The sequence below is a fragment of the Huiozyma naganishii genome, chromosome 7 (assembly GCF_000348985.1).
Source record: "Huiozyma naganishii CBS 8797 chromosome 7, complete genome".
NCBI classification, from domain to species: Eukaryota; Fungi; Ascomycota; class Saccharomycetes; order Saccharomycetales; family Saccharomycetaceae; genus Huiozyma; species Huiozyma naganishii.
The window spans coordinates 690,451-703,653 of NC_035928.1; the positions used below are offsets into that span (position 1 = coordinate 690,451).

General features: G+C 47.5%; 8 protein-coding genes across 8 annotated transcripts; 4 read left to right on the top strand and 4 right to left on the bottom strand.

Moving 5' to 3' along the window:
• Positions 1-323: 323 nt before the first annotated feature.
• RPL20B (60S ribosomal protein eL20) lies at positions 324-764 on the bottom strand (the record flags this gene model as incomplete). The annotated part of the gene is made up of 1 exon (XM_022609203.1): positions 324-764. One exon carries the CDS (start codon positions 762-764, stop codon positions 324-326), a length of 441 nt encoding a protein of 146 aa, XP_022465623.1.
• Positions 765-1,682: 918 nt separating this feature from the next.
• SPS4 (Sps4p) lies at positions 1,683-2,747 on the bottom strand (the record flags this gene model as incomplete). The annotated part of the gene is made up of 1 exon (XM_022609204.1): positions 1,683-2,747. The coding sequence occupies one exon, from the start codon at positions 2,745-2,747 to the stop codon at positions 1,683-1,685; it is 1,065 nt and encodes a 354-aa protein (XP_022465624.1).
• A 2,450-nt stretch (positions 2,748-5,197) lies between these two features.
• SFG1 (Sfg1p) lies at positions 5,198-6,274 on the top strand (the record flags this gene model as incomplete). The annotated part of the gene is made up of 1 exon (XM_022609205.1): positions 5,198-6,274. One exon carries the CDS (start codon positions 5,198-5,200, stop codon positions 6,272-6,274), a length of 1,077 nt encoding a protein of 358 aa, XP_022465625.1.
• Positions 6,275-6,759: 485 nt separating this feature from the next.
• Positions 6,760-8,043, bottom strand: COT1 (metal cation transporter COT1; the record flags this gene model as incomplete). Its single annotated transcript, XM_022609206.1, has 1 exon — positions 6,760-8,043. One exon carries the CDS (start codon positions 8,041-8,043, stop codon positions 6,760-6,762), a length of 1,284 nt encoding a protein of 427 aa, XP_022465626.1.
• A 620-nt stretch (positions 8,044-8,663) lies between these two features.
• FAA1 (long-chain fatty acid-CoA ligase FAA1) lies at positions 8,664-10,760 on the top strand (the record flags this gene model as incomplete). Its single annotated transcript, XM_022609208.1, has 1 exon — positions 8,664-10,760. One exon carries the CDS (start codon positions 8,664-8,666, stop codon positions 10,758-10,760), a length of 2,097 nt encoding a protein of 698 aa, XP_022465627.1.
• A 220-nt stretch (positions 10,761-10,980) lies between these two features.
• On the top strand, positions 10,981-11,586 carry HSH49 (U2 snRNP complex subunit HSH49; the record flags this gene model as incomplete). Its single annotated transcript, XM_022609209.1, has 1 exon — positions 10,981-11,586. The coding sequence occupies one exon, from the start codon at positions 10,981-10,983 to the stop codon at positions 11,584-11,586; it is 606 nt and encodes a 201-aa protein (XP_022465628.1).
• Positions 11,587-11,910: 324 nt separating this feature from the next.
• KNAG0G03265 (uncharacterized protein) lies at positions 11,911-12,093 on the top strand (the record flags this gene model as incomplete). The annotated part of the gene is made up of 1 exon (XM_022609210.1): positions 11,911-12,093. The coding sequence occupies one exon, from the start codon at positions 11,911-11,913 to the stop codon at positions 12,091-12,093; it is 183 nt and encodes a 60-aa protein (XP_022465629.1).
• A 112-nt stretch (positions 12,094-12,205) lies between these two features.
• AIM39 (Aim39p) lies at positions 12,206-13,192 on the bottom strand (the record flags this gene model as incomplete). Its single annotated transcript, XM_022609211.1, has 1 exon — positions 12,206-13,192. One exon carries the CDS (start codon positions 13,190-13,192, stop codon positions 12,206-12,208), a length of 987 nt encoding a protein of 328 aa, XP_022465630.1.
• Between the last annotated feature and the right edge of the window lie 11 nt (positions 13,193-13,203).

Here is a 13,203-nt window from a genome sequence, read left to right on the forward strand (position 1 = left end):
GCGTGTCATCTATTTCGAACAAAATTCTGCTGTATTTTTCAGCACGCATTATTTTCCTTTCTTTTTTCTTCATAAAATTGTATGGTGGAAGAAATGTTACAGATCGGAAGCGTCAAGAAACACAAGACTTGGCGTAGTGTAAGGATCTGAATTCCGGTAATTGCCAGTCCAGACAGTAGTAGAATATAGTTCGTAGTATAATAAGATTCATATGGATTTTTTCTATTGATTAAAGGTGAAAAAGTAACTACTTACCAAAGAGATTATACAGATATATTTGACAAAGAAACGCTCCTACGCAGGCTTCTAATAAATCGATGCAATTAGTAGAAGGTAGTTGGCTTCTGGTAGGAGAAGGTCTTGGTAGACTTTTGGACTCTGTGGGGCAATGGGAACTTCAAGTCCTTGGTCAAGAATTGCTTGACGTAAGGTCTCTTGACGTCGGCGGTCTTTTCGATCTCGGCGACCTTTAGGATGTGGATCGATCTAAATCTGGCTCTGTGTCTGGCAGCCATGTCGGAGTATAGGGTCTCGACGGCGGCGACTCTGGAGACGTCTCTGACTTCCTTGTACATGTTGTGGGTACCAGATCTGGAGTCGTATCTGACCCAGACACCGAAGTTCTTGACCTTGGTTGGGTGAGCCTCGTGGATCTGGTTGATGGAGACAACTTCACCGGAAGCCTTCTTGACCTTGTGCAACTTCTGCAAAAAGTACCAGTATCTGGACTTGGCAACAACGTTGTTTGGAGCAAAGATTCTCATTCTGAACAACTTTGGTTCTGGAACGGATTCCGTTGGTAGGTTACGACCAATGACTTGGTATTCTTTTAGATGAGCCACTGTGGATATTTGATTTCACATTTTAACAGTCGTTAAAAGTTGAAAAGTTGATTGTTAGTATTATTGTTATGTTTGCTGGTATAGTAGGTTGAAAAAGAGTTGAGCTTTCTTCAAAAAGTTGTGATGTGATCGCCTTGGACTTGTGCTTCTTCTGTATCAATTTCCGAGTAGACTAGACAATCACTACAATCGTTCATTTTATCTTGGTCGAAACCACAATTCTCTGTTCGGTTGTGCTCTTCAATAGCACATTCATTATATCCTGGCCCGCTAGTATTAAAATTAAAATGAAGCTGTTGAAGATCTAACAACACACTCTCTCTTTCCAAACCGGATAACGTCGTTTATTACTCACTTTTTGTGTATGGTATTTGCTAAGGTCCTGTATCACAAGTGGCAGTAGCAGCTTGACTATTACACTACTGTTCTTTTGCATACATTGGAACCATATTAGGATAATAATTTTTCATGGTTCAAGCGCAAAAATATTGCGTCCCTCCTTCCCACGATCCAAGCGGGACCTGAGAGTAATTAGGCTGAAGTCCCAGCAAGGAACCGCGTAAATCTTGTACTGCTCCAACCGGGCCGCTTCCAAAATTTCCGCTTAGAGGAGTTTCTGTTAGACAGACGACCTTGATTTTTTCTCTAAAAAAACTAAAAAAACTAAAAAATATGAAATAATATTGTGGATGTCCGGATGTAAATAGTAGGAGAAATATAGATGTTTTTAGAATATAAACTTGTATATAGTTGCGAATATATAAGATTCTGCTGTGGCCATCTTGCGAAGGCACTATTTATTTGTTATTTGGAATGTGAAACAATTGATCAGAGCAACTTTCACTCCAAGTTTATGGAGATTTCATGACCATTTGATCTCAAGGAATGGTGACTATTTTGCTGATCGATCGTCTGGACTGCCTCGACGATAGGTTCTCTGACAGCGGCCGGTAGTATAGTCTCCTTGTTATTGTTTTTTCTCCTTAGGAGGAAAAAATCTCTTGTTGCTACCCACTTCTCCATTTCCAACTCCTTCATTGCATCCCAAACAGCTGACATAGAATTCCCTGGGCGCAAGTTTGGTTTCATGTCCAGATGTTTATTAATAACCTTATCCATGTGGGCCCAGTACAGAAATGGAGCAGCCGCAACGCCCAACCCGATTTGCTTCATGATTCTTTCCGCTCTTCCTGCCAAATTTAGGGTCAAATCGAAACTTCTACTCATTTCACAACAGAACTGGTCAGCTTTCTTTACCTCCCTACCGTTTGGCAAGTATTTCACCATCATTCCTTCAAACGTATTATTGATCGGAACCAGCACAGGGTCCACTGCACCCCTCACCAATGGTTTACCTCTCGTGTTAATGTACTTGTCGTTGTAGTATTTCCTGAACCGGACTATCTGTGCATGGGTGGGTTGGTACACCTGTGAATTACCCGTATCAACAACACCTTGAACTGCCATTTTAGTGTAACGTTTACCTTGTCTGAATGGGTAAGTAAACTCTTCGCCTAGCCGCTTATACGTCTTCGTTTTGATAGAGGGCACTACCTTTTCTGTCATATTCAAGCTTGTGTTAGCACAAGTATCGAAAAAATTGGTCACAGGGGAAGCTAGTTGAACGGGCTTTGAGGACATAACACTCTTGACTAACGGTTTTGTGTTTGCAACAACCACTCTTGCCATAGGCATTTTTCTCAAAAAAGAACGTGTCTCTTGATACAGTGGATAATTCTTGACATGTTCAACTGTTTTCAATTTTGTCGCATCTTTGGAGTTTCCCACTAAGGGAACTTCATTAACGGCTCCCGAAATATTTTCAGCAACAGGTGAAGTTTGAGGAACTGTCTCAAAAGCATGATTCACACTCTCAGTGGGGTGTAGAATCTGAATTTCACTCATCTTGTGTTTTCTGTAAAACTTTCTTGACATAAGTGTGCTTAGCAAATGTATCAGTATTTCGAAGAGTTGTACGAAAGTACAAACGTAAACCAAACTCTACCTAAAATAGATTTCGGACTTTTATATTCACCACTTTTTTAATATTTCTTCTGTAACACCCAAATCAAAAAAATGACACAAAAGTAATAACTTAACAATTACATTTTGGAGGGTAAGTTTATCGCAATTATGTAAAAGTATATGTGAGCTTAAATTAACTGAGGCTGACGATGAGGGTTAAGGCAGTATAATATTGTTATATACACTAAAAAGACTAGTGTATAGTAAGGAATTCTATTAATATTATAAGTTGTGCTTGACGTATCTAAGTGTTTTTAGTTGGAAGTTCTAGCATTTCAGAAATCGTCTTGAAAGATAACAAAGCTGATACTTGGCGCGTATTATAAACGTTTAGGGCAACGCGGCATCCTTATATCGTGCGGGACTACAGTGTTTGGTGACGATATATCAATTTTCCTGCACCCTATTCCAGATGACGATGGGTTTTTAGTCCATTACAAGGGGAGGACCACCTCTCACCAACAAAACGAGTGGACACAGTTATAGGAACTGCAGAATTATCTACACCATTGAATATACAAGAAGCGACACGAGGGTAATGGTTTAGTAGTCAGTTAATTGTGCTAAATAGGGTCAAATAACGCGTACCGATATTCTTTCTGAACAACGCAGTAGCTCGAAGCGATAACATTCAAACACAGTTGTCCGTAAACTTATTGGTAAAGTCATAGCTTTATCACAACCACCTCTAAGAAAAATCACAAATCTAATCCAACTGTCTGCTTTTCTTGCAAAGGGCATATTTTGTAGCTGAAACTTCATTAAATGAGCCAACCACTGCAGTACTTGACTACTGCCAAATAACAGGTATCACAAGATACATTGGTTGAGATTTTATAAACAAGAAAGTACGTCAAGGAAACTTGTGGACTTCTCCCCCTGAAGGTAAGGGAGAGACTACAATAAGATTCTATATTCAAACAAAAAAAGAACTAAAACAATAAGCAAGACGCGAAATACAGCAAACAACGTGGTCGAACATCAAGGGTTTTTTGGTCACCTGAGAAGCCGATCCTTTGGTAGGTCCACAAAATGATCACTAACGAAAAGAAAATGGAGTTTTTGTTCCATCGTTGAACTCTCTGTCCCTCTTTAGCATTCAGGAACTGCACTCCAAATCTACACTGACACTATACAGAGAGTCAATATTTGGAACCACTTATGTTAGAGTCCCAGAACAATGTTACAAAGGTTCAGAATTTCCAAGATCAGGATAAGTTGATATGGCACGTTATCTTCTCAGCGGAGTACCCCCACCCTATTTTTTACTTTGAAAATGTACCTGAACAGTAACAAATCAACTGTCATTTCCATTTTTCAGGGAATGCTCCATAATAGGATGTTTCAAAGAATTGTACGGAAAAAAATTTAGATGTGGCCGCGACGGGGCCGAATGACGAAGAGAGTTAACAACGATGCGCATAGCACATGCGACACCTGTTCCGTCGTCTAGACCTGCATTTCAGTTCTTTAATGCAGGAGATGCTTTGTTGTCCGATCGTTTATTCGTTCCGAAAATGCCTCTTTGTTGGATCTGAAGCATATTACTTCTTTGGGAAATTTATAAACACGACGAACGACTACCGAAAAGGGAAAAGAAAAAACAAATCTTGACGGAAAGAACTGTCGGAAGTCATGACGACAGCAGAAGATTGTGTAAGCTTGGGGTGACAGAGGCACTAATGGCAATGAATTCGCTGGAATTCGTTTCGTATTCCACCCCACGCGCAGAATATGCCGTAGCGAAGATCGATCCCGCCTCTATGGCAACGCCCATCTTGGGTGTGCGGTCTAAGCCTTTTTCAACTTGTGTAGGTAAGCCTAAGGAATAGTTAGAATTTCCGCACACGCAGTGGAGATGGATCAGAATACAGTAAATTATGACAGCGTTTTCCTGAAATCCTTTCCCATTGGTCTAGACTGGAACTCTTTTCTGTGGTGGACTCTGTTTCTTGGAAATATTGGTATTGTTTACACTTTTCCTAGTTATCGTTGATTTTTTGCCAGTAGAGCCCGCAACAAGCACCCATTTCAGTTATATAAACATTCATCAAAAGGAATTAGTAGGTCTGAGCGTTGTGCCAAATTCTCCGTAGGACTGGCCTTTATTTTTTTACCTATTCAAAAGACAAAACTTTGTTGGAATAAAATCATTACTTCCATTGAACCAAAAAATAAAAAGAAGCAAAGACAGGAATAACTCTTCTCAACTTCATTTTACCGTGAAGTTTATACTCGTTTAACAATTTCAGTATTAGAGCATTCATTTGTCCTCTATTCTTCTTTCATATTCTCTGAATCAATACACAAATCGAAAAATCCAAAGAACGATGCCCGACACAGTGTTATCCACACCACTGTCCAAAAGACACTGCGATCTGCTTTTACCATCGACACCAAACAAAGATACTAAGAAGGGTAAGTATCTCCAAGAGAACTTGGACACTTTCCAAAATGCAACGACTCCGTCCAAGTCGTTCCGGTTCGCGAGACATAACCCGCCAAAAAAGCTTTCCTTTGGTGTAAAGAGAACGCAATTCAAACCAACGATTATAATTCCTCTGGAAATACCTCAGACAGGGCAGACGCACGGGTTTATTGACGATTCCAACTACGATGGTGTACTGAGTCAGAGATTGGACTCCGAATCACCCACTTCTGATCTGGAGTCTATCAGTCCCCTCAGTGAAATCTCGCCTCTTCCCTCATTGTCACCAAACGGGGACGAACTGAAAAATTTCGGCGCTCTGAGGGACACTTCTCTGAATTGGAACGAGAATGCTGATCTTCACCATGAAACTTTCAAGCTGAACGAGGTAATTCACTCTAAATTGTTCGGGCCAACGAAACCTACCAATGAGAGTTCCAGGGAGGCGTGTCAGGAAGAGAGTATCATGAACTCTCCTCCAATACTCAATAAAGACACGGCGGTAAGTGCCACTGACCCATCCATGCGCGAACCAAAACATAGGTTTTCGAAACCTGAGAGGCCGATCCTGTCTCTGGGCCCAGGATACTTGAATATGATCGTCAGTGCCGGTAACGGGTCCCTGGATGACGCCACCATATATGCCACGGAGATCAATGCCACTGTTAGTAAAAGTGAAAATAAGATCCCCGTTATATCGAATGTTTGGGAACGAATAACGATACCTGTCAACAACAGTATTAAGGAGAGGCACAAACAGATAAAGAAGAACCAATTCGGTGAGTTTTACGATCTCAACGAGGAGAACGAGGGCCCGTCCGTGGCGGACAGCGAGGGAGGCGATCCGTCATTGGTTTCCACGGAAGACGATGTGGCGCTGATCAGAGGGTTCGAGTTTAAAACCACATCTGGCAAACAATCACCCTGCGAGCCCAAGATGCCAAAATCGGTGAAGTGGGCCGAACCATTAACTGATTGATTGGGGGAAGAGGAAGTGCAACAATTCAATACATTTTTTGCTACCCTTCCAAAAATATTCATTTTTTCCTATTTTATAAGGGAAACGAGAGAAGGTGACAAAGAACAGTCAGAGATCCCAACGAAAACAACACCAAAGAGACGCTAAAGACTAAGCAGAAGACTATCCTGCTACGAAAAAATGTAAATGTAATGTTTTACCATTATCTGAAAGTAAAGCATACTGTATTATTATAACTACTAGAGGGGTTCATGGATGAATAAACATACAATATATAACTGCTCCTATGAACGATACACCCGCGCGAAGGAAAGAAGAGACATTGATACACATATATTTTATAAGTAAATATATACCGATAAAACATGAAACTATATGATACTCGAACAAGGACGCAACGAGTTTACCATGTAGGTATATTGGAGGTAAGACCATTATAAATGATAGTTGTTGTGAGTCCTCTCTGGAGGCATTTATTTATGTATTTATTTGTTACCTGGGATACAGTTTGATGTGTTACAATTTGCCGCGTCGTCGATCAAACAGTCTGACCCTGCGGTTGTCGCACCGTACGCTGAAGGTGTACCGCTCTCCGACCTGTTAATCTGTGGTGTGTTTCTACTACCTGGCAAGGTGCTTCTATCTGTTGGAGACTGCCCAGCGACAAGCGAGAAACTTTTCCTGACATCGGAGCTAACGTTTGCGACGAATTCTGGCTGCACTGTAGCGGAATGGATACCATGCTGGTGGAAAATGTTCCTGATCAGCTTAGCGGTGTTGAGGTACTGTTCTGGCGAGCAATCGATCTTGATGTGGACCGATGCGATGTAGATCGCCTCTGTGAGGTTCCAAATGTGGAAGTCGTGCACTGCGATCACGCCCGGCACGGCCAGTATCTCTCTTTGCACCTCATCTGCCGAGATCGTCGATGGGGTCGCCTGCAAGAGAATCCTTGATGCTCTACGGGACAACGGTAGCGCGGAGGAGAAGATAATGACCGTGATGACAAGCGAAACGACTGGATCCGAGTAAAACCTCCACCAGTAGTCCGTTTTCCAAATGGACAGTGCTGCGAAAATGACACCAACGTTCCCCAGGGCGTCCCCCATAACGTGTAGAAACACACCGTGCATGTTCAGTGACTTGTGTGACTGTTCACCTCTCTTAGGGGGGACTGCCGCCGCCCCCTGGCCCCCCATCAGTGGAGTGTGTTCCTCGTTAACTATGCGGGCGGGCATCACGTCCTCGATATTGGGGTCCTCTATATCCAAGTGTTCGTGTCCGTGAGAATGTTCATGTCCATGGGAGTGCCCTGCAGCTTCCTCCTCGTCCCCTAAGTGCGAATGCGAGTGTCCGTCGTGACCATGCTCATGGAACAGGAACAACCCGACGAAATTCGATATCAGCCCTGCTACACCGACGTACAGCACCAGCCGTGGGTTTTGAATCTCCTGTGGTTCAATAAGCCTCTGCAACGCCTCTATCAGGATGGAGAAGCACAGTGCGATCAGGAAAACGGCGTTCACGAGCGCCCCAAGGATCTCTGCCCTCTTCCAACCATAAGTGTATTTCGCGTCTGCGTCCCTGTTCTTCGCGACGTCCACTGCCCAAAGAGCCACAAGCAGCGAGAATATATCGTTCAGCATGTGGAACGAGTCCGCGATCAGCGCCAGCGAGTGCGACATGTACCCTATCGTGATTTCCAGCAGGAAGAACACAGAGTCCAAAACCAGCAACGAGATGATCCGCACCTCTTTACCAGACATCATCGTGGACCGCCTGTGTATTTGTGCGTGTGCGTGTGTGTGTGTGCGTGTGTGTGTATATTACTGAGTCAACAGGGCAGCTACCATCTCTGTACAGGGTCCCAGCAGCACCCTCTTCGTGACTGCATCGCCCACTCGCTCTCTTATATAACACAATCGCACCGAGTTGCGGACCTCGAGGGTGCGCCAGTTGCCGGAAACGGAGAAGACTCCCAAAGAGGAAATAAAAAAAAACATGGAAAAAAAGCGGAAATTAGGGCTTTAGACAAGCCCTAACAAGCCCTAGCAAACCCTAATTAGGTCTTGAAAGAACCCTAATTAGGTCTGGAGAAGAACCCTAACTAGGGTTTGGCAAATTAAAATTAGGGCTTTACATAAAACCCTAACAAACCCTAAATTAGGGCTTGTGCAAAATCCAAAGTCCGGGTGACACAACAAATTTTGGCGTGTTGGGGTAACCCCCCTTTTTTAAATTACGCGTAAGAAAATCACATTCGCCCCTCTTCCGTCCGTTATCTTTCGCATATATAAAGGAGGAGAGGGGAAGAGGCAGCATCATCGAGTAAATCTACCTCACTACAGAGACCCCATCAGAGTGTTTACTGTGTAGAAGAGCCTCAAGAATGACTTTCCAGTGCAATGTGCCCGTTGGGGAGGCCGAGAACGAGCATGAGACGGCACCAAGGAGGAACTACCTTGCCGAGGATGCCCCTCTGGTGAGACCCAGGGACTTCAAGTGTAACAGTGTCTACGAGTTTATTCAGGAGTGTGTGGAGAGGTACGGGGACCGCAACGTGCTTTCTTGGAGAGACGTTGTTGATATCCACGAGGAGAAGAAGATGGTCACGAAGAGGGTGGACGGACAGGAGAAACAAGTGGAGAAGACGTGGATGTACTACGAGATGAGCCCCTACAGGTACATCACGTACAACAATTTGCTGGAGAGGATCTTGGAATTGGGGAGAGGGCTTGTTAAGATTGGTTTGCAACCAGGGTCAGAGGATAAGTTGCACATCTACGCGTCCACTTCGTACAAATGGATGGAGATGTTCCTCGGTGCACAGACGCAGAATATCCCCGTTGTGACCGCGTACGATACTTTGGGGGAGAGCGGGCTCACGCACTCCATTAAGCAGACTCAATCCACTGCTATCTTCACTGACAACTCGCTTTTACACACTCTTGTGGCCCCCATGGAGAAGACCTCTCATATCAGGTACATTATCCACTTCGAGAAGATCGACCCGGAGGACAAGAGACAGGGCGGGAAGATATTTTCCAGTGCCAACGACGCCAGGGAGAAAATCTTAAAGATCAGACCGGACGTCAAGTTCTTCAGTTTCGAAGAATTGGTCAAGCTTGGTGAGGACAACAGGGACATAGAGACGCACACGCCAGCGGCGGACGACTTGGCATGTATTATGTACACCTCGGGGTCCACAGGAGAACCCAAGGGTGTTGTTTTGAAACAGTCCAACATCATTGCTGGGGTTGGTGGTGCGGATCTCTGCGTGAGGCATATCACGGGCCCCGATGACCGAGTCATTTGTTTCTTACCGCTAGCGCACATCTTCGAGCTTGCGTTCGAACTTTTGTCCGTGCTGTGGGGGTCGTGTATCGGGTACGGGACCGTGAAGACTTTGACGAGCGCCTCGATGCGTAACTGCCAAGGTGATCTTGCCGAGTTCAAACCGACGATCATGGTTGGTGTTGCGGCCGTGTGGGAGACCGTGCGGAAGGGGATCCTGCACCAGATCAACGAGTTGCCCTTCCCCATGCGCAAAGTGTTCTGGGCCGCGTACTACGCGAAGTACCAGATGAAGCAGTACGGGATCCCCGGTGGCGACGCACTGGGGAACTTGGTCTTCAAGAAGATCAAAGCCGCGACGGGTGGGCAATTGCGGTATCTGCTGAACGGTGGGTCCCCCATCAGTGTCCCAGCACAGGAGTTTATCTCTACTCTTCTGGCGCCTATGTTGATCGGGTACGGTCTCACAGAAACGGTTGCCAACACGACGATCTTGAACCCTTCGCATTTCGAGTTCGGTGTCGCTGGTGATCTGACTGGTGCAGTGACTGTGAAACTTGTCGACGTTGAGGAACTCGGGTATTTTGCGAAGAACAACCAAGGTGAGATCTGGATCAAGGGCGCGTGTGTGACCCCTGAGTACTACAAGAACCCAGAGGAGACAGCTAAAGTGATCACGAAGGATGGGTGGTTCCAGACTGGTGATATTGGGGAGTGGGTGCCCAGCGGACACTTGAAAGTGATCGACCGGAAGAAAAACCTGGTGAAGACTTTGAACGGGGAGTACATTGCGTTGGAGAAGTTGGAGTCCATTTATAGATCGAACCAGCACGTGCAGAATATCTGCGTGTACGCCGACCAGACACAGGTGAAACCCGTTGGGATCGTTGTGCCCAACCACAAACCTTTACTGAAACTTGCTCAGAAAATCGGTGTTGTTGACGAGGGTGCGTCCGATGTGGACATGGACCACCACTTGAGGGACCCTAAGTTGCAACAAGCGGCACTTGCCGAGTTTTTGAGCACGGGGAAACAACAGGGGCTCGCGGGGATCGAATTGCTCGCAGGTGTGGTGTTTTTCCCCGAGGAATGGACCCCCCAGAACGGGTATGTCACCTCTGCTCAGAAATTGAAACGTAAAGAAATCTTGGAAGCCGTGAAGGATGACGTTGCGAAAGTGTACGGCAAATAACTGACCAAACTCCTCAAATAGCTTATACGTTAATACATGTTTTTTTACATACATAGTCTGTGTTATATTTATACTGTGCGTAATTACCGTCGTTTCTTTGAATCCGGTTTTCCAAGTTTTGTTGAGTGAAACGGCAAATTGGTGAAAATTAGATTGGACCGAGGAACGAACGAAGAGCCGAGACGGTGACGGCCCCATACTACCACACTACACTGCCCCGATGGACAACTCCACTACGAACCTGTACGTGGGGAACATCGACCCTCGCGTCACACGTGAACAGCTCTACGAGTTGTTCGTCCAAGCATGCCCCGTCGTGTCGCTCCGCTACCCACGTGACAAGGTGCTGCAGACGCCACAAGGCTACGCCTTCGTCGGCGTCCCCAGCGTGCAGGACGCGGACTACGCGGTGCAACTGCTGCACAACTGCGTCACGCTGCACGGCCGCCCGCTCAAGATCCGCCGTGCGCGGCCGGACTCCGCCGAGGCCGCGGACACAGCACCGGTCGCGCGGCTGTACGTCGGAGGACTCGCGGCCACAGTGGACGCGCAGCAGTTGGCGCGCGTGTTCGGGAAATTCGGCGCACTGTACCGCCCGCCCACAGTGCACCCCGCGGGGGAGGCGGGCCGCCGCTACGCCCTGGTGGAGTTCAGGTCGTACGGGGACGCGGACGCCGCCCTGGACGCGCTGGCGGGGGCCACGCTCGCGGGCGGGCGCGTCAGTGTGGCGTACGCTCGGCGTGGGGCGGGCGGCAGGGGCCCTCCGTTCGGGTCCCAGGCGGACCGCCACCTGAACGCNGAAGCGCGCCGCAACGGGCGTCTGTGAACCCGCCGGTAGGACCCGCCCGCCAACGTGGTACCCACCCCCACCCTGGGCCCACCCCCACCCTTTATGGAAAGCGTGGGGTGGGTCCGGTGAGGGTGACGCCACTGCTGCGCACGGCTCCCCTGTTTTTTTTAGGGGTGCGCCGCGTTCCCCTAAGGGGACAGCCGCCCACCTGCGCCATGCGCCCACCTGCGCCCGCTGCCGGAGTATAAAAGGCGCGCGGTTCTGTGGTTTTCTTTGTGTTGTCTCGCCCTCTGCTTCTCCTGCTTTCGCTCCTGCTTTTGGGACGCTCACACGACCAACTCTCGTATAACACAATATCCAATGCAGTTTGCTAAAGTATTCATCCCAGCCGCCGCTTTGCTTGGTTTCGTGCAAGCCCAGGGCAACACCACCACGCACACCTCGCACAACGCAGCCGCCATGCCGCTGGACGGCAAGCACGTCGGTGCCAACGCAGGCGCGGCAGGCGCGCTCGTCGCAGGTGCTCTAGCGTTTCTGCTGTGAATTTTCTAAGAGCCCGGAGGGGCACACAAAAACCCCTTCTCTATCTTCTTTCTCACTCAATTTTTTTATATATATAGTTACTTTTAGTTCGTTATAAATCATATTGTTTCACTCAGTCTCTCCCCCCGCGGTACAGCACGTACCGGACCCGCTCGTCACTTTCGTTACGTAACAAGCATATCTCGTCGAACTTCACATCGACGTGCCACTTGCCCTTGTAGGTTACCAGCGACCGATTGTCCAATTTAAACTCACCGTAGAAACACACATGCATGGAGTGGCTGGGACGGTCCAGGGGACTGGGTGGGTCCCCAAGAGGATGCTCGTACCGGAAAGTGCCACCGTAAACGGCCTCAGGTTGTAACAAACGATCGTACTTGATCCCAAGGGACTCCAAACAGTTGACCGCAGCAGACCGTATATCTATAGACTTGTGACTGAACCTCCATTCGAAAAGGAAGGGCACTCTGTGCCAATGTAACGTGATCCCCGGTGCGTTTGAAGAAGATCTCTCATCGGCGGTGGGACCCCGACGGAACGAAATACCGTAGATGACTGGATCCTCGTCCTCACACCACACATGCAGGCGGTCAGGGACCACCTTTTGTTCACGGAGAGAGGGTCGTATCCTTAGGGGCACACCGTACTGTTCCTGGATGAACTCGTGTGAGGAGAGCCGTTCTACAACTCGTTGCTCCACAAGGTTTGCCAGTTGGTCCAAATTTAAACGTGACCGCTCGTACTCGCTCAACTCATGGATCCTTAGACAGGGGAACAACGGGATGTACGACTCTCCGCCAAGGTACATTACTTTGTACCCAATTTGGTACCCGAAGAGGGCCCCAAAGAGAGACAGAGACACAGCCCATACCATAGCACGCCGCCGCTGCGTCCGGAACCCATGGATCGCTTTAGTCAGATCCTCTGTGGGGGGTCCGTTTCCAGGATTAGAGAAGAAATGGCACGAATCTGGGGGGGGCCCTCCGACTCCCCCGCCCCCGCGGCCCCTCTGTCTCACACACGCCCCTTGGAACAAACGCCGACAGAACACGGGACTGCGTAGCCGCGCAGCACTACCTCGAACCACACAACGTAGCATCGTCTGGTCCC